The sequence below is a fragment of the Macrosteles quadrilineatus genome, unplaced genomic scaffold (assembly GCF_028750875.1).
Source record: "Macrosteles quadrilineatus isolate MER2022 unplaced genomic scaffold, UCM_ALF_1.0 Scaffold_1__1_contigs__length_201487025, whole genome shotgun sequence".
Lineage (NCBI taxonomy): Eukaryota > Metazoa > Arthropoda > Insecta > Hemiptera > Cicadellidae > Macrosteles > Macrosteles quadrilineatus.
Genome location: NW_026542594.1, coordinates 100,174,331 through 100,194,481, shown reverse-complemented (window position 1 = coordinate 100,194,481; position 20,151 = coordinate 100,174,331). Strand labels below are relative to the sequence as shown.

At 35.4% G+C, this 20,151-nt stretch overlaps 1 protein-coding gene across 11 annotated transcripts in view; it reads right to left on the bottom strand.

The window, feature by feature from the left end:
* Positions 1-1,408: 1,408 nt before the first annotated feature.
* The window catches only part of LOC128996897 (protein spinster-like), a 106,649-nt gene continuing 87,906 nt past the window's right edge, over positions 1,409-20,151 (bottom strand). For 2 of the 11 annotated variants that reach the window (XM_054422544.1, XM_054422460.1), the window contains exons 8-11: positions 17,882-17,980; positions 17,200-17,428; positions 9,704-9,813; positions 1,409-2,594 (exon numbers count right to left, since the gene is read on the bottom strand). In XM_054422544.1, the coding sequence (XP_054278519.1) occupies positions 2,538-2,594; positions 9,704-9,813; positions 17,200-17,428; positions 17,882-17,980 (495 nt within the window). In that variant the 3' untranslated portion in view covers positions 1,409-2,537. Of the gene's footprint in view, positions 2,595-3,233; positions 3,293-9,703; positions 9,814-11,912; positions 12,044-17,199; positions 17,429-17,881; positions 17,981-20,151 lie in introns of those variants that run through there. The other 9 variants (XM_054423095.1, XM_054423041.1, XM_054422833.1 and 6 more) reach the window with 8 other exon arrangements.

The window sequence follows — 20,151 nt, the reverse complement described above, 5'->3', positions numbered from 1 at the left end:
AATTATCATGTCTAGATTGCATAAAAACGCTAGTTTACAGCTATTATTTTTCTTTTTTTCCCCCGGTACTGGGAGGGCAGCTTTGCTCCAGGGCCCTCCAAACCACCATAAAACCGAAAGATATCTAGTTGTCAATGTAATATTGAATTTAACCTTGGTTTAGTTTGATAAGGAACATAATATAGCCTTTTTAAGAAAAAAAACCTGTTTGTCAGTAAATCCTCAGTAGGATCACTGTTGTGGTTCAGCTGAAAATATCATCTAAATAGTCTGTGACTAACTAATGCTGCTACCTTGTACGCATTGAACAACTAGGTTGTAGCGCCGTCAGGTGCGCTATCTGTTAGCAATTGTTGATGTCAGCTTAAGTACCCAGGTTTTACTCCATATTCTCCAAGCACAGATAGCCGAGAAGTGTAGGGCATGTGTCACTTGGCCAGTGGCATTCGTTTGCTCAAGTTTGATTCCCGTCCTGTGTGGCAAATAATTGGTGACCTGTGTGTTTGTAGCGATATACTACAACCACCAGGGCATAGTGAGGTATTCATAATCCTTGGTTTAGACATACAGCTTGAATTATCTGATTGGGTGAATCTTTTAGCTATGTGGTTGTTAGTGTATCCTATGAACATGCAGGTCACCAATTATTTTGCTACTTTGAGTTAAAATAACCTTCCTCTCTATATCCCTTAGAGATTGTAGTAAACAATGATATATCGTTGCATAGCACTCAAAGGATTAAGTGAATTGCACTAATCAACAACACATATATGGTCATGTGGTCGTTTGCCTTGTATAGATTTCGTGCATGTCAGTTATATTAGCTGTACAAATATATTAAGCTGCACAATAAACGTAGAGTGTGGTAAAATATGGTGTACAAGAATACACACAATACGGTTTTCGAATACTCTATACTGTACACATTTTAAGTGTCTAATTGACAAGCCGGGGTTGCATGGTGCGGCAACGGTCCAGCTGTGTGGTGTATAAGGACTAAGGAGTGTTAAGATCTGATAATATTGGAGACAAGATTGATGTGACTCTATTGTACAATGTTTTGGTATAACAGACGCACCACTTGTTGAAATGTAGCCCCATTAGTGTGCTAATGTGAGATGCAAAATTATATACATGCTTGTTTCTAAATCAAGGCTAGTAGCCTAGGTGGTTTAATGATTCGTATGAATAACGTAACTGAACTGTAAAATACAGGACTAGTTTCAAAAGGTGTGAATGACAAAACAAGATTTCTGTACATTACCAATGAAACATAAAACAAACAGATGTGGTTTGTTGTTGTTAATTGTAGCCACACTATAAGATTAAATTGAAATAAAAACTGTTTAGTACAAAGTCCAATGTAGTGATTTTGGTATTAAGGGATAAGAAAACAAAGTAGTTTGGGTTGGACCACATTTATAGAAGAATACATTAATGCTACCACTACGACATTAATCAAAAATTAATATAATATACAATATCTAAAATAAACTAACAGCAGTCTTTAAAAATGATACATTTTGATAATAGTCAGTCCTAATTACACATTAAGATTTTTAGTTTGACACCTATATAAAATGTTTTACTAATACATATTTAAGTTTGTAACAAAGAAATTAGCTGATGCAGTTTAATCAGAAGACAGTAAACGTTAAAAACTTGTACAATCAACCGCCAATTATTTCAAGTATAAAACGAGAACAATTTATATTTGAGACAGAAACATATTGTAACATTTAAGTATCTCTCATGACAGTCTATCAGTTAACCAACAAAAGTAGGTTACAACTATTTATAATCTGACACATACAGCTAAACATATTAAGGAACTTGCAGGCTGATACTTCATACTTGTCTGTACACATTAAATACTTTTACATCACATAGACTGATAGAAAAAAGGATAATACAACTTTATTTACAAAAATGAAAATATACACATTATTTAGCTTATTTTATAAAGTCGAGTTGAACTGTAAGAAGTTTTAATGCATAGTATGGTATGACGTTGAATTGTTCAATCATGTGAACAGAATGACCTATTTTAACTACTTTTGACTTTTACGTTTTATTGACTTTATATAGTTTTAAGGTGGCAAAACACAATGGCTTTACCATTGATACTGACTTATTATGAGTAACCCACAATAGTCAATGGTTTTAGTAATAGCACCAGAGTCATTCTATCAACTATCGGTACCAGGAACAGATTGATTCAAAAAGTAATTCCCAACCTTGTTTGCAAAAACAAACAAAAAATTAAAGTATCAAAACAAACATGTGATTAAAAAACCAATAAAACTCATCACTCGTCTCGTAAAAATTTGATTTTACACAATGGCATAGTGACTTTTTAAATGACACACACTTATTTAATATTTTTTTCTCCGTACAAAAAGGGAAACACGATTGTAGATATGTACTTAGCAATTATACCAACTCAACAATAATGACACAAATGTACAGTTGTATTTATTTACAGTTATTTACATGCGAGGAACGCCACTACGACATGAGCTCCGCCACACTCTGACTCAAGGCTGGGTCGTCTGCGTAAATGTGGGTGGGGAGGCCAGGGTTGTCCTGACCTGCTTAACAACAGAGCAAACATTGTCAAATATCAACATTGTGCAAACACATCAAAGGATTTATTTTTTATATTGAGCTACTTGAGTTATTTAGTATGGCAATTATTTTTAATGAACAGCTTTAGTTTGACCAAAAATAAAATGAGCAATTTTAGAGTTTAATAATGTATTTTTTTAAACAATTAATTGTATATATATATAGTTTATATTTTTTGAATTTCATAACAAGTTTTATTATTTACAAGATGATATTGTATCCAGAAAAGTTTTTTAATATGCATATAGTCGATTAATACATAAGTGAATTTCAGACTCAGCCTGCACACTAAAGTTGCGTTACAAATATAAACACTAGATTTAAAATACATTAAATCCTACCCTTGCAATTTAATTATTTTAGATTTTTGTACAATAACTTAGTATAATTTTACCAAAAGCACTATTACCCAACAAATACAGCAAACTTGAAGCAAAAAGCAACTATTCTGTACTTAAGACCTTCAAAACAATAAGTTCCACCCAGTTGATTGTTTCAACAATGTTAGTTTTCAATTTGACTACATAAACATGGTGGTAACCGTAGTGATGAGGTGAGAGAAAGACATGCTAGGTGCAGATGTGATGAGTAACACAAAGACCCACCTACACTGGGGCGCCTACGCCTACTTGTACTAAACCCTGCCTAACCTCACTTTCCTCACCTGAAACCAGCAAAGTAATACATGAGTCACCCACCGACAGTCGACACTTGACAGCACAACTAACTATTTTGTCAGAGGCGTTTTATCCGTCCCAATTATTTTCATAACAAATCATTTTAAATTTGTCTACTTTACCCCATGTCTTTTATTTAGAGTGGGTTAAGATTTGAGAATGATGGTATATCTATAAAATACAATATGTATTTTTAAGCATCTCATGCTAATAAATGAGTCTTCTCTTTAATACCCAGGTTCAAATCCTAACAACCACCATGGCTTTGGGCTATGTGACAGTGGCGCTACCTGAACATCGGGCAACAACTTTGACGTGACCTGATGGTCAGGCAACAACTTTCTCCAACTGACTCTTTACTTTAAGCTACAAACAGTGGCGGTTCCAAGGGGGCCTTCCCCCTAATGGAGCCTGGAAATATAAATTTAAACATAATTATTTGTCATAAAAACCTAACAGAGGCTTTTGAACAAAGTTCTAGACTTCTAGTAAATTTTCTGGGAGAGGGCCCCTTGCAGCCCCTCCTGGTGTAGATTACCCCCGCTATCCCCCCCCCTTGACAAGGTTTGAGAACTGCCATTGGCTACAAAAAAATCATGTGCTATTTACATTTTCACAAAATATTTTTTGTCACATTGCAGCAAAAACAGCTGTTTTTAAAGATGTGTTGCGGGTATAACGTAGCTCTTTTACTCCCTAAGAGTAAATAGTTATTTGTGTAACTAGTGGTGAAAGTGGCACTTTGCTGCACACGAGAGCAATGTTTACGAGAGGAATGATCTTGAGTGCAGCAAAGGCCTTTTTCACTCGTGTTACACATTATATTTTTCCTACAGTCACTATAAAGCATATAAATAATTAGTCTTTCAAACACTATACAACACGTTTTTAGGTTCAGCTGGCAACACAAATAGGTGTCCTAGAGAAAGTAGTACCCGCGGTCTGTATCACTCCGCTATTTTTCCTCGGCAAGAAATGTGTTCCGCGTTTTGAGAATATAGTTCCGTATGTTTTTGTAATTTGAAGTGGTTTCCGCGCCTAAAAAAATGCTTTAAAGGTATTTTCTTGTTTATTAAGATCGTAGGAATGTTTTAAAAACGTTTAAATGAAAAGTCCAGAAAGTTCAGAAATGCCTAAACTATAAACACGAAATGACAGGTTAAATCGTAGTTATAATAGTCAATCAGCTGCTCATAGTATTATTATCTTTAAGTGTTGCCAACCTATTTCCAAGCGTACACGGATTACGTGCATAATAGAACCACGCTGTTTTGTGTTGTTTCGTTGGAATCCTGATGTGCGGCAAAGTATAAACCGTACGGCAAAGTATAAATATGCAGCAATTAGCAGCTTTCTGTACTATAAACAGTACAAGGAAGCCAACTTTGTCGGGTGACTGTAGGAAAAAGACTTTTTAGTCCCTTGGAGGTAAAAGTCAACTGTTGTAAATGTCAAGGCAATCACATGTATCAAAATTATGCATGGATTGATTTAAGATTTATAAATAACTAGATAACCGTTGTTCAAAATCAAGCAAAACTGAGACTTGTATTAAAAGAATAAAGAAAAAACATAAACAGCAAGACCTTAATCAAAGAGTCACTCTGAAATAATTTATATGACTGATTATAGAATAAAAAATATTATTATGTAAAAAATATAAAAGTAATCTACAATATTTAAATTTACATTCACTCTCATACTGCTTTGGTGGATATCTCTTATGTATAGTAGGCGGGTGCACTCTATGAGCACGTAGATGTCAACCACACACTGTAAAGTGAGTTTTTGACATAATGTAGCTCAATTCCTCTCTTGATGCCAACCATTACTACTCTTATTCTAGCATTGTTAAATTATTTCTACGATATGTTCTGTTTTAGGCGTGTTTAAATTAGGGGCCCCAACCCAAGTGTCTTCAAAGATTTGCAAATGGGCATTGTGCCCCTATTTCCCGCATATTTTTTCATTGCATTTTTTATTTGAATTGTGCTTAATTCTCCTTTGGGTTCTAGTGACATTATTGTACTTGCTTATATATCTATGCGTATTTAGGATCATCACCTTCTTGAGAAATTAGAGGACCTACTCGGTGGTAAAACTTGTCATGAATCTTGAAATTGTCGATCCCCTGTGGGATTTTCTCATCTTAATGAGCTTCGGAGCTGACCATGGTAAAGGCAGAATTGAATTGATGAATTTTATCCAAATAATTTCTGAATATAAGTCTCACAGTCCTTTTTTCAGATTGGGAGTTTCCAATAAGATCCTGAAGATATGGTGAATTGCACAAATGAGGTAAACGAACCTTTCATTTGTGGCAACAAAGAGTAAAAACTTAACTGTCTCGGCCAGTCTTTTCTTGATTAAAATGTAAGCCACTACAATGTAAACATTTAACGTTCATTTGTCCGAGATTGGGTGTATCACAACGGTGGTACTACCACTATGTACCCGTCAAATGTTCAATTGAGAGGTGATGCAAGCGGTCATGTTTGCGTTCCCTCAAGCCACTCAAAGTTCTTCGTCGTACTGGCAGCATTTGATTTTAATTTGAAATGAAATAAGAAAGTTAACCAAACAACAGAAAACACTATAAAGGAATTGGAGTTTTGATACACATTGTAAATTACATGATAATATGTTAATGTAACGGATAACTGCCCTGTGAATAATCACTTTTAAACATTCACTTCATTGCATCGAACTGTAACTACATGATAATCAGTAAAGTACGATGTAAGGTAAATCAATTTATCCATAGTCAAAAAGAATTAAACATTTATTATTTATTCTTTTTGTCTATGATTTAACTATTACAAACACTTTGTTGTCTAGTATTGCTGGGAAACTCTTTATTATGAACCAGACTTAGTTAACAGATTTCTAACAAAATATAAATTCTAGCTTTGCTCTGAAAGTTTTAAGTCCTGGAGTCTGTGGTTAACCTTAAAAACTATTTCAAACTATGTCCATATGTTATTTGTAAACAAAAGGAAATGAGTTTGATCTAATGTCAACAGATAGTGCCGCCTTCCAAACTTTAGCCCTCAAGTGTACTTGAGTGGTGCCCTTTCTTAATATTCTTAGACGTATTTGCACATCTACATGAAAATACCCTTGATTTGACACCTCAAACTTTAAAATCCATCAAGCCGTTATTGAGTTATGACTGTGAAAAGAAAACTGCTTGCGTATTAATATATAGATAAATGTAGAATTTAAGGTTGTAGCTTATTGTTGCATTCTTATCAATAGTTCGTCATATCAATAGTACAATGTTTAGTCTACACAATCGTAACAGACTAAATAATTGAATAATTTACTAAACAGCTGCTTGTTTACATTAGCAAAATTGAAAACAAGTCGGAAGTCGTTTTGAGAGGTCATCTTTACATAGTTTTTTACCTTAGTCTGCTTAAATAATAGTGCTTAATATGATGAAAAATATAATTCATCACACAGACAAAAGGTGTCTTTTTAATCCTCCCTTATTTCCCGACCTCGGCTTCGCCTTGATCATTCAAAAAGAGTCACTTTACACCCTAGTGATAAAATGTTTATTTATGAGCTAAACATTTGTAAGAAAAGTAAATATTTCATTAAAAAAAACAATAGGACTACCAATTTTAAGTATTTTTGGATTTTGACTCATATATATAGCATACAAGTTTTCTACAAGGGTGTTATAATGTTGATCGCTCTTTGGGATCAGGGCTGATTTTTAAATGGGCGAGGGAGCAGTTTTAGTTCTGTTGAGGGCGCAAAAAAGAGAAAAATTACCTCTCAAGGTAGTTGGAGAGGAACGCAAATAAATCAACCTGCTAAAATAGAATCATTTTAACGAATTTGAAGCCCTAAGGAAGAAAGAATGCCTCAAGAAAGTAAAATAACCTGGAAGAAGAAGGGTTTAAATAAGTGATAGTAAGTGAAGATGGGGGGAGAGCTTGATGGGGGCAAACACATCTACAGCCCTGATCATACAAGAATCAACTCTTTCACACGTGCTAAAACAAAACTAATACTGGAGTAAGCTATCATCAAGTATTATTTCCAGGTAACCATCAAAACCCCACAAGGCCAGTGCCGGATTTACCACTGGGCCAATTAGGCGCAAGGGGGCCACAGAGTATTGGCAAATAAAGCATTTTTTTAGAACAAACAAATTTTTATTTATCTAAACCATCGGATTGACGCTATCACAGGTTACGACAATGATGTCCCCGTGATTGCAGCCCGTGGGAGATGTTCACGATTATACCACAGTTGCGGGTGTCGGTGACAATATTCCTTTAATTTATGGCAAGTGTTCACGATTTCTCCATGATCGTGGGTGACAATGATGATTTCCCCGAGATTGTGGCCCACCGGAGATGTTCACGATTTCATCCATGATCGCAGCAGGGGACGACGACGACAATGATAATAATCGTGGGAGATTTTCATGATTTTGCCGCGTTTGCGAGTGTTGATGATGATGTCCCCTTGATTGCGGCCCGAGGGAGATGTTCTAGATTTAATCCACAATTGCGGGTGAGGATGATAATGATGATGATCGTGGGAGATTTTCACAATTTCACCACTATCACAGGGGATTTCCACCATAGGGTTGGGTGCCGCTCAAGTAATTTGGCCTAGGGCCGCAAGTACCTTAAATCCAGCACTGCACAAGGATATTAAAAATATTAATTGATAGATTTGAGGAAACGTCCCAAGTATTTAGTGAATGCTCTGTTAACATGTTGGCCGCACATGACGAGTCATATCATCACCGCCAGTACGTTTAGTCGGAACGAGTATAACCGTCAAAGCGCCGTTTACAAACTATTGTTCCAGTGTGAGGTTAGCCATTGCCCTGAGACGGACGTTGTTTTGCTTGCCGTTTATTGTGCCAGTTTTATACCTCAATTCGTTTTCAGATCCGAATATTTTATCGGTAGTGGGGACTGTTCCAAATATTATTGTAGTGTGGGGTTTAGGCTTGAATTTATTGACATTGAATAGAACAATGATAATGACTGTAGGAAGGAAATTAGGTTCCTTACATTGTGGAAGGAACCTAACCTCAAAATTGTATTGAACCCTTTTTGGTAGTATTTTTAAATGGTGTATCCGGGTACTTTGCCCATGCTTTTTCCTTCCATTTGGTCATACTGAAGGCCTGCTAGGAGTTTTGTTTAGTGCTGCTATCTGTTGGGTTTTTATAAAACTATGTCCATGACGAACGGGACACAGTACGTGCTATAATACATTGGACGAAACCAAATTTTAAGGTTTTCGCACACTCATCCACACAGCGCATTAGCTGTTCCCACCACTGGCCGCGGCTCGCCATCACGCAACTGCAATGCATTACTGAATCTTCTATCCCAAGGCTTCTATCCAATCTGATTTGAATCTTATTGTGAAAACATTGTTGACACATGTAATTACACGTAATACACACGGTAATTACAACATCCCATTAGCCTCCTGTGGCGCTTGGAGCAACTATTTTTTATATGAGATCCCATATTGTAATTAAAGAAAGGTTTATAACTTCAGTGCATTACGAGATGTATTTATCTCGTTCATTTCATGTTTACTAGTTGTTTTGTCAATAAAAATGCATTCTGTATGTACAAGTTTGATTTCTTTAAGATAACTGTACGCCGAAATATTGATGTGGCAATTTAGGGAAAAAGCCAAATAATGGGTCCTGCACTATGGGCTGGGTACAATACGAGACTTCGGGATCTTGAAACGCAGTGAACGTGTTAAGTGTATAAATAAACAGTTGCTTTGTTGATACAACTACATTATATGAAAACACTTTATTGACAGACAGTAACAACAACAAAAGTTGTTGACAATTATTGGGCTGTTTGATGGCATGTGAAAGTGAAATGAATCTGTGAATAACATACAAACCCAAATTTTACAGATCATTCTTTTAGATATGTAATGAGTTTACAGAGAAGCAGTATTAAGTTTACTCCTTAAATTTATCTGAACGTATTTCATAAACAAATAATGCATCAAATATAAATTTAGTAGACTAATAATACCAATACCTCAGTCATTCAAACATATAGCCGTAGAAATCAGACAAAAGTATACCTGCCTACTCATAATATGTCATAATACATTTTGAGACAGTCCACATAGTTTTGTTTTAAAATATATATATATAATTTATAAATTTGTTTGACTGCTTCTCTGTTTCTAAAAAAGCCTTCTCTGTTTATACCTCAAATTTGACCAACCAATCCAAACAATGCACTATTAAGTACATTTAGAAAACAAATGTTAGTAAAATTTATCTAAATTTATTACTTTTATTGTTTTTTACTTAGTACAAGACCAATAACCAAGTCCATCCCCAAACGCCCAATAAACAAACACACAGCACACAATACCTGGCGGTTTCTTACAATGGCATCATAGGACTGTCTACTGGTCTCTATATTGGTGTTTTCATCCAAAGTTAAGTTTGGCATTTTAATGTCATCATCCAAATCAGGATATCCTGCGATGGGAAATTAGGTTAGGTTTTGGAAAATAGCTTATTGAAGCTCTGTGTAAGGGGTAAATATTTGATAGAAAACAGTCTGAGCACAGATAAGAACTAACCCAGAAGTCTCACTGAGACATTAAAACAATTGCATTTTCATCTGTTAGTGACTACACCAGAATCTAGGAGCGATGCTGTCGGTTACATGTAAATCAGGGATGGGCCGATTCGGTTCTCGATACCGGTATTGGAAAATCGCCGATACTTAATAAATTCGGTTCATTGTACTTGATACCGATTCTGAAAAAGGAGGTTAATTATTATGCAAAGCTCGACTGATGTTGACGGTTGTAAAGAGTGGGATGTCATAGTTTATTTGGAATACTCTGAAGTAAGCTAATATAAATATTTCCAAGTTCATTAGCTCACATTCCTAATTGTTTTATTATCCATAATAGTGGGCCTTTGTATTTCAAAACAAATTACATGTTCAACTAACAACCAGAAGAACACTACTGAATGATAGAGGCTTTTCAATTGCCGCCATGTTTTTAGATCGAGAGCGATGTTGCCAGATTGGCCAGATGATACAAGCATTGAATATATAAATATATATAATACTCACAAAGTGTATATAGTCAATGGTACAAATAGAACTCGGGGTTTTTACTCTTGATTGTCTTGATGTACATTTCATGAGCAGCTAAAGAGCTTGATAACTTTCTGATCATAGTGTATAATATCATTGACTATAAACACACTCTGTGAGTATATTTAATCAATGGTTGATCCTTTAACCCTCTAAGTGTCGCCCACCAAGAGAGTCGCCCATCGAGAAGGGTTTTCTAATGCATACGAGTGTCATCCGCCCAAAATCGCTTGCTTGCACAATGCTGGTGGTTAGTGAAGACGGACGTTTATTGATTTATTTTTATCGTTATATGTTGTTTTTCTCAGACTGAACTGAAACAGCTGTCATGAGTTTGTGATTAAGGAATTGTTTTGTTGTTGACTGCTGTGCATGTGTGTAGTGAATTGTTCAAAAATGGGTTATCATCTCCGTTCGAGTGCTGTGACAAACTCTGTGACTTTTATATGGTTCTGTAATTTAAGTGATATTGATGATGATAATATTGAAGATGACTTTGATATTGACTTTATTGACGTTGCTATTCAGTTTATAACTCAAGCAATATGGAACATTCATTGGGGTACAGTTTCTTAACTGGGCTATGCTAATATCGATTGAAACTATCGATTCAATTAGTAAACCTTCATTTGATATTTTCATCATCACCAAGTTTGGTTAGTTAGGTTAGGTTATAAAAGTTTAATTTCATAATTTATATACTTTAAAATATCGATTATTAATCGATATTTTCAATTCGATAGTTTCAATCGATACTAGCATAGCCCAGAGTTGGTATCGGAATTAACCAATTCTGGAATTAATTGCCCCATCACTAATATATATATAATGATCAGTTGATATAAAAGGTACAGCAATGCAAGTTCTCTCCCCTACTGCCCTCACATCTAGCCAAGTTTGACAACAGCGTTAGACACCAGCAGATTCAAATGCAAAGTTGTTTTATGACCAAGTCAAGGTTCTGGGTTAGATCTTTATTCTCTAGTCTGGAACAGTAACAAATAAATCTGTTTAGGAGGCTATTAAATAAGAACTAAATGTCTTAAGAAACATACTGCTTAAGAACGTAATATACCGAAGGAATTCAGCTGAAATAACTAACACCTCTACATTTTGTGCTGAAGAATAAACATGTCAACCAGTAATTTTCCTCCTGGACTAACACAAAGGCTGTACACTATTGGAGAGAACAAAAATTACTTATTCATCATTTTTGAGTGCAGCAAAAAAAAAATCACGCAATCAGAATAACAACAGAAAACTGATATTAGTACTTACTCAAATACCATATTAGAACAAATCCAGCTAAGAGTTGAACCAGCCACCGAAATAATATATTCATTGACAAAACCAGCAAGTTAAAATACAACACTAGAACATACAACTTAACAGTAGCAGTAGTATACAGCACAATACAACCCAGAGAGAAGGGCCACACCTGAGTCAACAATCACAATAGATTAACCTGAGGTACGGAGGAACAGTCCAGCTAGCTACCCTTATCTATCTGCCGCTTATAGGGGGGGCTGAGGTCAGATATCTTGATCAAAGGTATTTCTACCATCTGCAGCAAACTTTCATCGGAAGATTTGCAACCTGAACAATGCCACAACGCTCTATTAGGTCCCAGCTAAAGTTTAAGTAACAAAGATTCATAAAAGTAAATATGCGGGCTGCAGCAAACCTGAAGACTAAGTGAGTTTCCATTTCCCTGATTTGATTTTAAAAAATCTATTTAAATAACATTGGGTTGAACGAGTACCTAGGTTTGCTGCTACAGGAAGGGTAAGTCTGTTTTGGTAAAATGTTTAGCTTATTATAAAATAAATAAATTTGCCAGGTTTTATCAAAATATATCCATAAATAAACAAACTATAACAGTTTATTCATTCTCCATAAGAATAACATGGGAATTTTAAATTTACTTTTTTTATTTTCTCCATAACCAATAACCTTACAAACACTTCAATAGGCTAAACCAAATTATTTGTTTTTATAAGCTATTCAAATGGTTTAAAGATATAATGGAATAGTTATTTGTGTAACTAGTGGTGAAAGTGGCACTTTGCTGCACACGAGAGCAATGTTTACGCACGAGCCGCAGGCGAGTGCGGAATGATCTCGAGTGCAGCAAAGGCCTTTTTCACTCGTGTTACACATTATATTTTTCCTACAGTCACTATAAAGCATATAAATAATTAGTCTTTCAAACACTATACGACACGTTTTTAGGTTCAGCTGGCAACACAAATGGTGCCTTAGAGAAAGTAGTACCCGCGGTCCGTATCACTCCGCTATTTTTCCTCGGCAAGAAATGTGCTCCGCGTTTTGAGAATATAGTTCCGTATTTTTTTGTAATTTGAAGTGGTTTCCGCGCCTAAAAAAATGCTTTAAAGGTATTTTCATGTTTATTAAGATCGTAGGAATGTTTTAAAAACGTTTAAAAGAAAAGTCCAGAAAGTTCAGAAATACCGAAACTATAAACACGAAATGACAGGTTAAATCGTAGTTATAATAGTCAATCAGCTGCTCATAGTATTATTATCTTTAAGTGTTGCCAACCTATTTCCAAGCGTACACGGATTACGTGCATAATAGAACCACGCTGTTTTGTGTTGTTTCGATGGAATCCTGATGTGCGGCAAAGTATAAACTGTACGGCAAAGTATAAACCGTACGGCAAAGTATATATATGCAGCAATTAGCAGCTTTCTGTACTATAAACAGTACAAGGAAGCCAACTTTATCGGGTGACTGTAGGAAAAAGTATTTTCTGAAAGCCATAAACGAAAAAAAAACACAATTTTTACCCATAAAACACCGATCTGTGCTGGTTCTAGAATTTGTAAAAAAACGTAGGTTTGCAGTGTTTGCATCAAATTTGCGTTTTTTGTTTTCTATGATGAATAATGGTTATGAAATGAAAATGAATGATTTTCATGATATAAGTAGGTTCAATGATTTGACAGGATAACAACCACCGTTGATAAACATACAAATCACATAACTCTGCTACTTTAATAATGTTAAAGGTTATTCAATAATCAAAAATAAAATATAATGTCCATAAAGTAACTTATAAAGTTATTATTGACCAAGACATTTCCAAAGAATGAGGGACCAACATAGTCGTTTTTGGCTTAAGTATATAACAATATATTGCAATATAGGGCTAACCATATAGACTAGGGTATTAGCTACTATGCTATTGGCAAGTTTGCTAAAAGCGACATAGATTTAGTTATAAATTATTTGGGTATGATAACCTACAAAGCCTACCTGAGGCAATGAAAACATAATACCACTATTAAAATTTTTTACCCTACTTTGACACTTACAAAGGCTATTAAGTAGAATCGATGTTAGGGGGAATTGGATAGGAACTTCTAGGAGCAAGGAAAGTGTGTTCATCTGGAAAACATGACTATAGTTAAATTGTTATATTATAAACCATCTAAGGTGCTACGTGCTTAGGTGTCGCTCAAACCAACGATGAAGTTATCGGTTTAAGTGTGAGCGTTGCTGAGAGCGATTCTTCGTATAGTATAATTCTTTGTTTGTGTAGTAATCCCGTATACCTATTGGTTGGTTAATGCATCAGTTCAGTTCGAAAGCTGAACAATTTTCCAGTGTCCTTAGCAGCCATGTGTTTCTATTTTATTCTTACTTTATTTTTCCAGTAATGCGGAGACTGAACAAAAACAGTTATGTTTACGACTCACTCTAATGTTTGTTTTGAAAATATATTAGTTTTCATTTCATGTGTAAGTGTTAATTGCTTCTTTTCCTTAACTTTTGAATTTGCAAAGTACCAAATTTCTAAACCCAAGAAAAAAACATCGAGTTATTTAGTGAAAGCAACTACTTATCTTAAGTAAAATTATTTTGGTTATATTAGCTTTAAGGTCTCGGTTAGATTAGACTTCTTTCTCACCAGTGCGGTGCGGCCTAGGAGGATTAAACATTAAGGAGAGGGCACGCGAATAGGAATACACATGTTGCGGTGAAGCCAGCTTTAGCAGAAAACTAGAGGGGCACGCGGAGCCGTAGAGTGGCAAAAAGCCGCGGCTATAACATTGGAGAGATAGGGAAAAACGCGACGCGCACTGTTTCGAATTAAAATTGTCGCTAAACTAAAACACCTGTGTTATTCACCGATGGCATTCTTAAAGTAAATTAAATTTCCTATCGAACGGTGTCAATCATTTCTATAAACACTATTGTTTATTATTTATTACTGAAGATCAAAGTTAAAAGAATTGGCCTGGACTTTGAACATATCATTACTTTAATTACGTTTTTGAAAAAAATATGATGTATCTATACAAATCAACAATTTATTCGTATTCCTAAATAGTTTCGTGAAATAAAAAATATATATTTACCTATATTTAAGAGTGGTATTTAGAAAAATAATTACAATAAATCTGTTTTAATTTTTCCAGTTTATAAAACAATCTTACTAATTATAGGTTAAAGTGAAAAATTTAATTCGGGTGGTGAAATACATTTTACAGATTTGCATTTTTCATAGTTCTCTCGATTTGTTAATACCATGTTTTACTAGTTTTAAGGGATTTATGTGCTAGGCAGGTGATTTTAAATAGCTAAAGTTAAGATAAAATGTAAAGCCGCTCTAACTTTTTTTACACCAACAGCCGTTACAATTAAATTACAAACATAAAAAGTAAAACAATTTCTTGGCAATCAAATTCTAGATTTTTTAATATCATATTGAACTATATTTGATCTGTTTGCCCAAAGAAACTTCAAGTAAAAAGTGTAAAATGTTCAACAATCATCGCGTCTTCTGACGCCAAAGTGCGTTTATCATTCTTTTAAAGGATTAAAACTTATTTTATATTCTAATATTATGGTTAGAATTTAAGTTTTTAATTTTCGTAGCATGATGTAGTCCAAGTTTTAAATAGTTAATTGATATTTCTGTTACCAAATCTCCCACTCCCAGTAACCCATACAACGCAGTATGAGAGGGGGAGCGGGAGAGTAGCGCTGCCTCTCCCCCTCCCCAGTACGCTGGCTTCAACGAAACTACAGCGTGTCCTCTCCTTAATGTTTAATCCTTCTAGGGTGCGGTACCGTCCCGCTCCGTTGATGCTGGACGTCCCGTAAATCCCTTTCACACTAGCTGCCTGGATCCGGGCATTTTAATATTTATTTCAGTTTTCGTTCTGAGGCCGTAGGTTATGCATGGAAAGATGAACAAGAGAAAATTGGCTTTAATTTACATGCTGTACCTTAAAAAGAAATATTCCCACGACAGAAATGTATGGATGCACGCGGTATGTGTGTATAGGCCAATAGATGGCATTTTTTAAAAGTTATGGTGGCAGCTTCGGGGTGAGGAAGTGAAATTCTTCAACTTTTGTTTGTTGCGTTTTTTGCCATGTCATTCAAGGTGATGAAATCTGTGATTAGTTCCGAACACAGCTCTCCGCATGCTTCTGTTACCACAACCCGGTTATGATATTTTATGTCCCAGACGACTTGCCTTTGGGTAACCAAAGAAATGAAGTGCTCGATGCCAATTTCTTCCTCTATAAAGAAAACAACAAACTTCCCAATTAATTTAACACAAGTGCTTGAAAATGAACCACACACAATCACTGATAGACAGCAGACTGTTAAAACTACTGATTTATGTGTGGACGAAACCGGCCCATCCCGCCCAAGTGTGAAATCGTACATAAGAGCCCATGATCTAAAAACTAGCCATCCGGTTCCGTCCAGCATTGGAAATTTAGGTTCGTGCGGGTGATTTTTCAACCCGGACAGAGGATTGGGTCTGTCCGGGTGAACCCGCACTGTTGTGAAAGCTCCCATATGATTCAACAGCTTCGTACGGTGTGGGACGGTCCCGCACCGTGCTGGTGTGAAAGAGGGCTTAGTAATATAGTCTAAGTCTCGAGACCTGAGAAAACTCTCTCTTCCTTAGTTGAAAATGCTGTCAGTGAAAGTTAAATTAGCAAACTTGAAAAGTGGCAAACTGTGTATTTTATGGTCTTTTGCAATGTAGATGCATTTTTTCAAGACTTATTTACTCTTAGCATTTTTGCTCTAAACTTACTCGTTTAGGAGCTACATAATGCAAACCCACTTGTTTAAGAGTTACAGCCCATGAAAAAATTACTTCCGGTGTACATCTTGCATCATGTAGCTCCTAAATGAGTAGGTTTATAGCGAAAAAGCAGATCCGGTTTACACCGGAAGTAATTTTTTCATAGGCTGTAACTTCTAAACGAGTGGGTTTATGGAAAAAATGTCAAGAATAAAAAAGTTTTAAATTGCATGTTCTATCCAAAAACAAATGTAGGGTGTTCCATGAGAAATTTTAAAGTTGGTGGCCACATTGGAAATTTTAAACTGCCACAAAAAATTTATGAATATCCCCCCTCTAATTGAGGCAGAAATTTCCATTTAAAATTATTAAAACCAAGACTGGACCTAATAATTTTACACCTGATAAGCCTTCAATTGTTTTCACTAAAACTATGTGTGTTTCTCTTGGGAATAGAAACTTAGTGTTTTAATTTAAAAGCTAAGAAGAAAAATATAGTAATTTGTAAAATAGTTAACATTAAGTACGGTATTTCTTCATTTAAGTCTTTTCTAACAATTATTTTTCTATTATAATAATTCATAACCTTGCTCTTCAGCAATCAACCTTAAGGCGGAATTTGAGCCTACATTAAAAACGTGATAATTCTAATGACACAAGTGAAGACAATTACCTGCTAACTCTCGTTCTGCGATCTCCTTGTCCTGTTGTATGTATAGAGCAGTGAACAAGAAGAACAGTCCTCCAAGGACCTCTACAAAGTTGGTGGTGAAGAGTGCGTACTGTAGACTGTGGAACTGTACCTCAGGGCTGGGGTCCCCTGTCTCCACACTGCCTACAGCTGAGGACAAGGCCAGCACTGTGGTGCCTACTGCCAGTGACTTCTTCAGCATCTCTGATAGCTGCACATACAACGTCAACATGAAACTAGGTCTACTTGATTCTAATGCTATTCTGTGCTTTAGTTCATAAAATTGATTTAGTGACATATTTTTCACCTTAGGGGTTTGAGTAAATTACAAAGTAAATCATAACACCATCGAGATGTCTAATTTTTAATGGCCAATTTTTTTAAATTTTTAAATATTCACATTGCTTAAAATACTTACAGAAGCCATTCAAGCATCATATTGAGTTAAGTTTCTTTCAATGTACCTGCTAAACTTGTAGACAGGTAATAGGCAGAAAAGAATGTTTAGATGTTAGTCAGATATGTTTTAAAAATGAATGCTAAGTTAATTCTAATTAGTTCTAAGAAGTATGAAATACTTATACTGGAAATTCTGAGTGTGAAGATCTAACATAGGAATATTTCAAATGTGCTACAAATAAGACATAAATCATAAGAATCTTACCACTCCTACTAAATAGGGGCTGCCTGCATCTCCGAACATATGTGATATTAGGATCTGGAAAGCCTCAGCAGTTGATCTTCTAGTTGGAGTAACAACATACTGGAAATGGAAGCAAATATTATTAATTATTATTGACTATCAAGATTATAACTAGAGGTTTCATAAATGTTTTAAAATTGGAAAATATATTGGGCTATTCAAAAATATGTACCCAACTCATGACTTTGTAACTCAAAAAGTATAAATCGGGCAGACATAAAACTTAACACCATTCAAAAAGAAAATCTCGACGTTTTTTTTTTACCATAAAGCAATTTTAAAGAATTTGCAGCTGTGCAATCAGTCATACAAGAGATGCTGTCTTGTTTATGGGACAAATTCAATTATCGCTTAGATGTTTGCTGTGCAGCAAAGGGGTGTCACTTCGAGCATTTGTAATCAGTGTAAATAAAAATTTGAAATTAAAACTTTAAAACCCTGTATGTTGCCAAAGAAACCAAAGGGATATTTCTGAATATATTTATTCACTATTTTTACTAAGATTAAGTCCAAGCTTTTAACGACAAAACTCCCCAATCTTGTAATTGACTTGACTTAAATAGCCTTTTTAACTCTATTTTCTTATTGTATTTTTGTTCGGGCGTTGTCATGCAGAATCGTGACAATGGAGGTGTTACCAGCCCAGCCCACAAGCACATTTTGTCTGGCTTGCAGAATGCCAGCATAGGCCAAGAAAAAATTCTTTTAGATAGCAAATACCAATGATTTTCTCCCAAGATCTTGTGAACACCTGTGTTCCTCTATGATACGTGGTCATCGCCCATGATCAAGGCAGCATTCGTGAGCTGTATTGCGATCCCAACAATACCGAGATCGTCTCCCCTGATCACGGATACGTATCCATATTACTGGGTAATGACATTACCGTGACGTGCTAATTATGTGTTTAGTGCATGTCTCTCATTTGCAAATTTCTTCTTAATATATGAAAATCAGCAATAAAACTGTTGTGGCCGAGCCATCTATTACAGATCTGCCTAGAGCCTCGTCACCACCAACCTAAACATGTACGCTGAAGATTGTTTGCTAACATAAAAAAACGGATGAACACACCCCAATTAGTCCGTCGACCTCCTTGTTGGTAGAGACAACTGTTAAGAGGAAGAAATTAGTTCATTGACCATTTTCATGTAGAACTGACAGCTAGTTTCAGGAATTTTACAAGGTTGTGTAACGAGGATTTTGAAATACTTATATCACTGATTGGGCAGACTACAGTAGACTCCCTTTTAACCGGACATTGCTTTAACCGGACTAGATCAGCAGGGAGTAAGCGGTACTGAATCGAATGTTCTTGTGGGAAAGGTTTGAGACCAGAAAAAATATATAAATATAATACCGTTCTAACGAGTTTTTCGGCTCGTAGGTTTAATTGGAAAAACCGTTAACCGGACTGGCCTCGGTCCCGAGGAGTCCGGATAAGAGGGAGTCTTCTACTGTATATCGAAACAAGATACTAATTAACGCAATGCTATAATTAACTATAATCAACCGAAACTGATTTAACAATCAATTACAAAACTAATACAAAACACTATGGCCTAAAAAACACAAGCAAATGCCAAACTTGACAAGAAACAATGAAAACTGCTACTAGCTGCACGAGGAGAAACATTATTTTGACTAAAATGTTCGGTATGGGAGTGAACTTTTACAGCCAAAATCCAGTTCTCACCCCTACGCTCTTGAAAAGGCATCAGCACCACACCAACACCGAACAATGTTTGCCAGAAATGCGGAAATACAAAATGTCCGTCGAACACTGTTTGAAGAACATGTTCAGTTGGTGGAGGCGTGGCTTAGTTAAATGGAATTTGAAATTAATCCTAATCATCATAAATAACAAATTGCAACCCTAATGAGCTGTCATTTTGAATTATAAATGCAATAGTAATACTCTTACTAAATATTGTTGTTCTTTTTATCCCCTAAGCTTGCTAAACTGCTGTATTGTCAAGTTGTCTTGTCAACATCACAATTAAAAGTTCATTTAAGCTAATTTTGTAGTACTGAAGAAAAAGTTATATAATAATAGGTTTTTTACATACCTCAGTCAAATAGTCCAAAAATGGTATTGCTCAACAGCTATGGTAAGCTGTTGAGCAATACCATTTTGGGACTATTTGACTGAGGTATGTAAAAAACCTATTATTGTCTTAACAATATAGTCCAGGAGCCGAAAACATGAATTTTGAAAAGTTATATAGTAG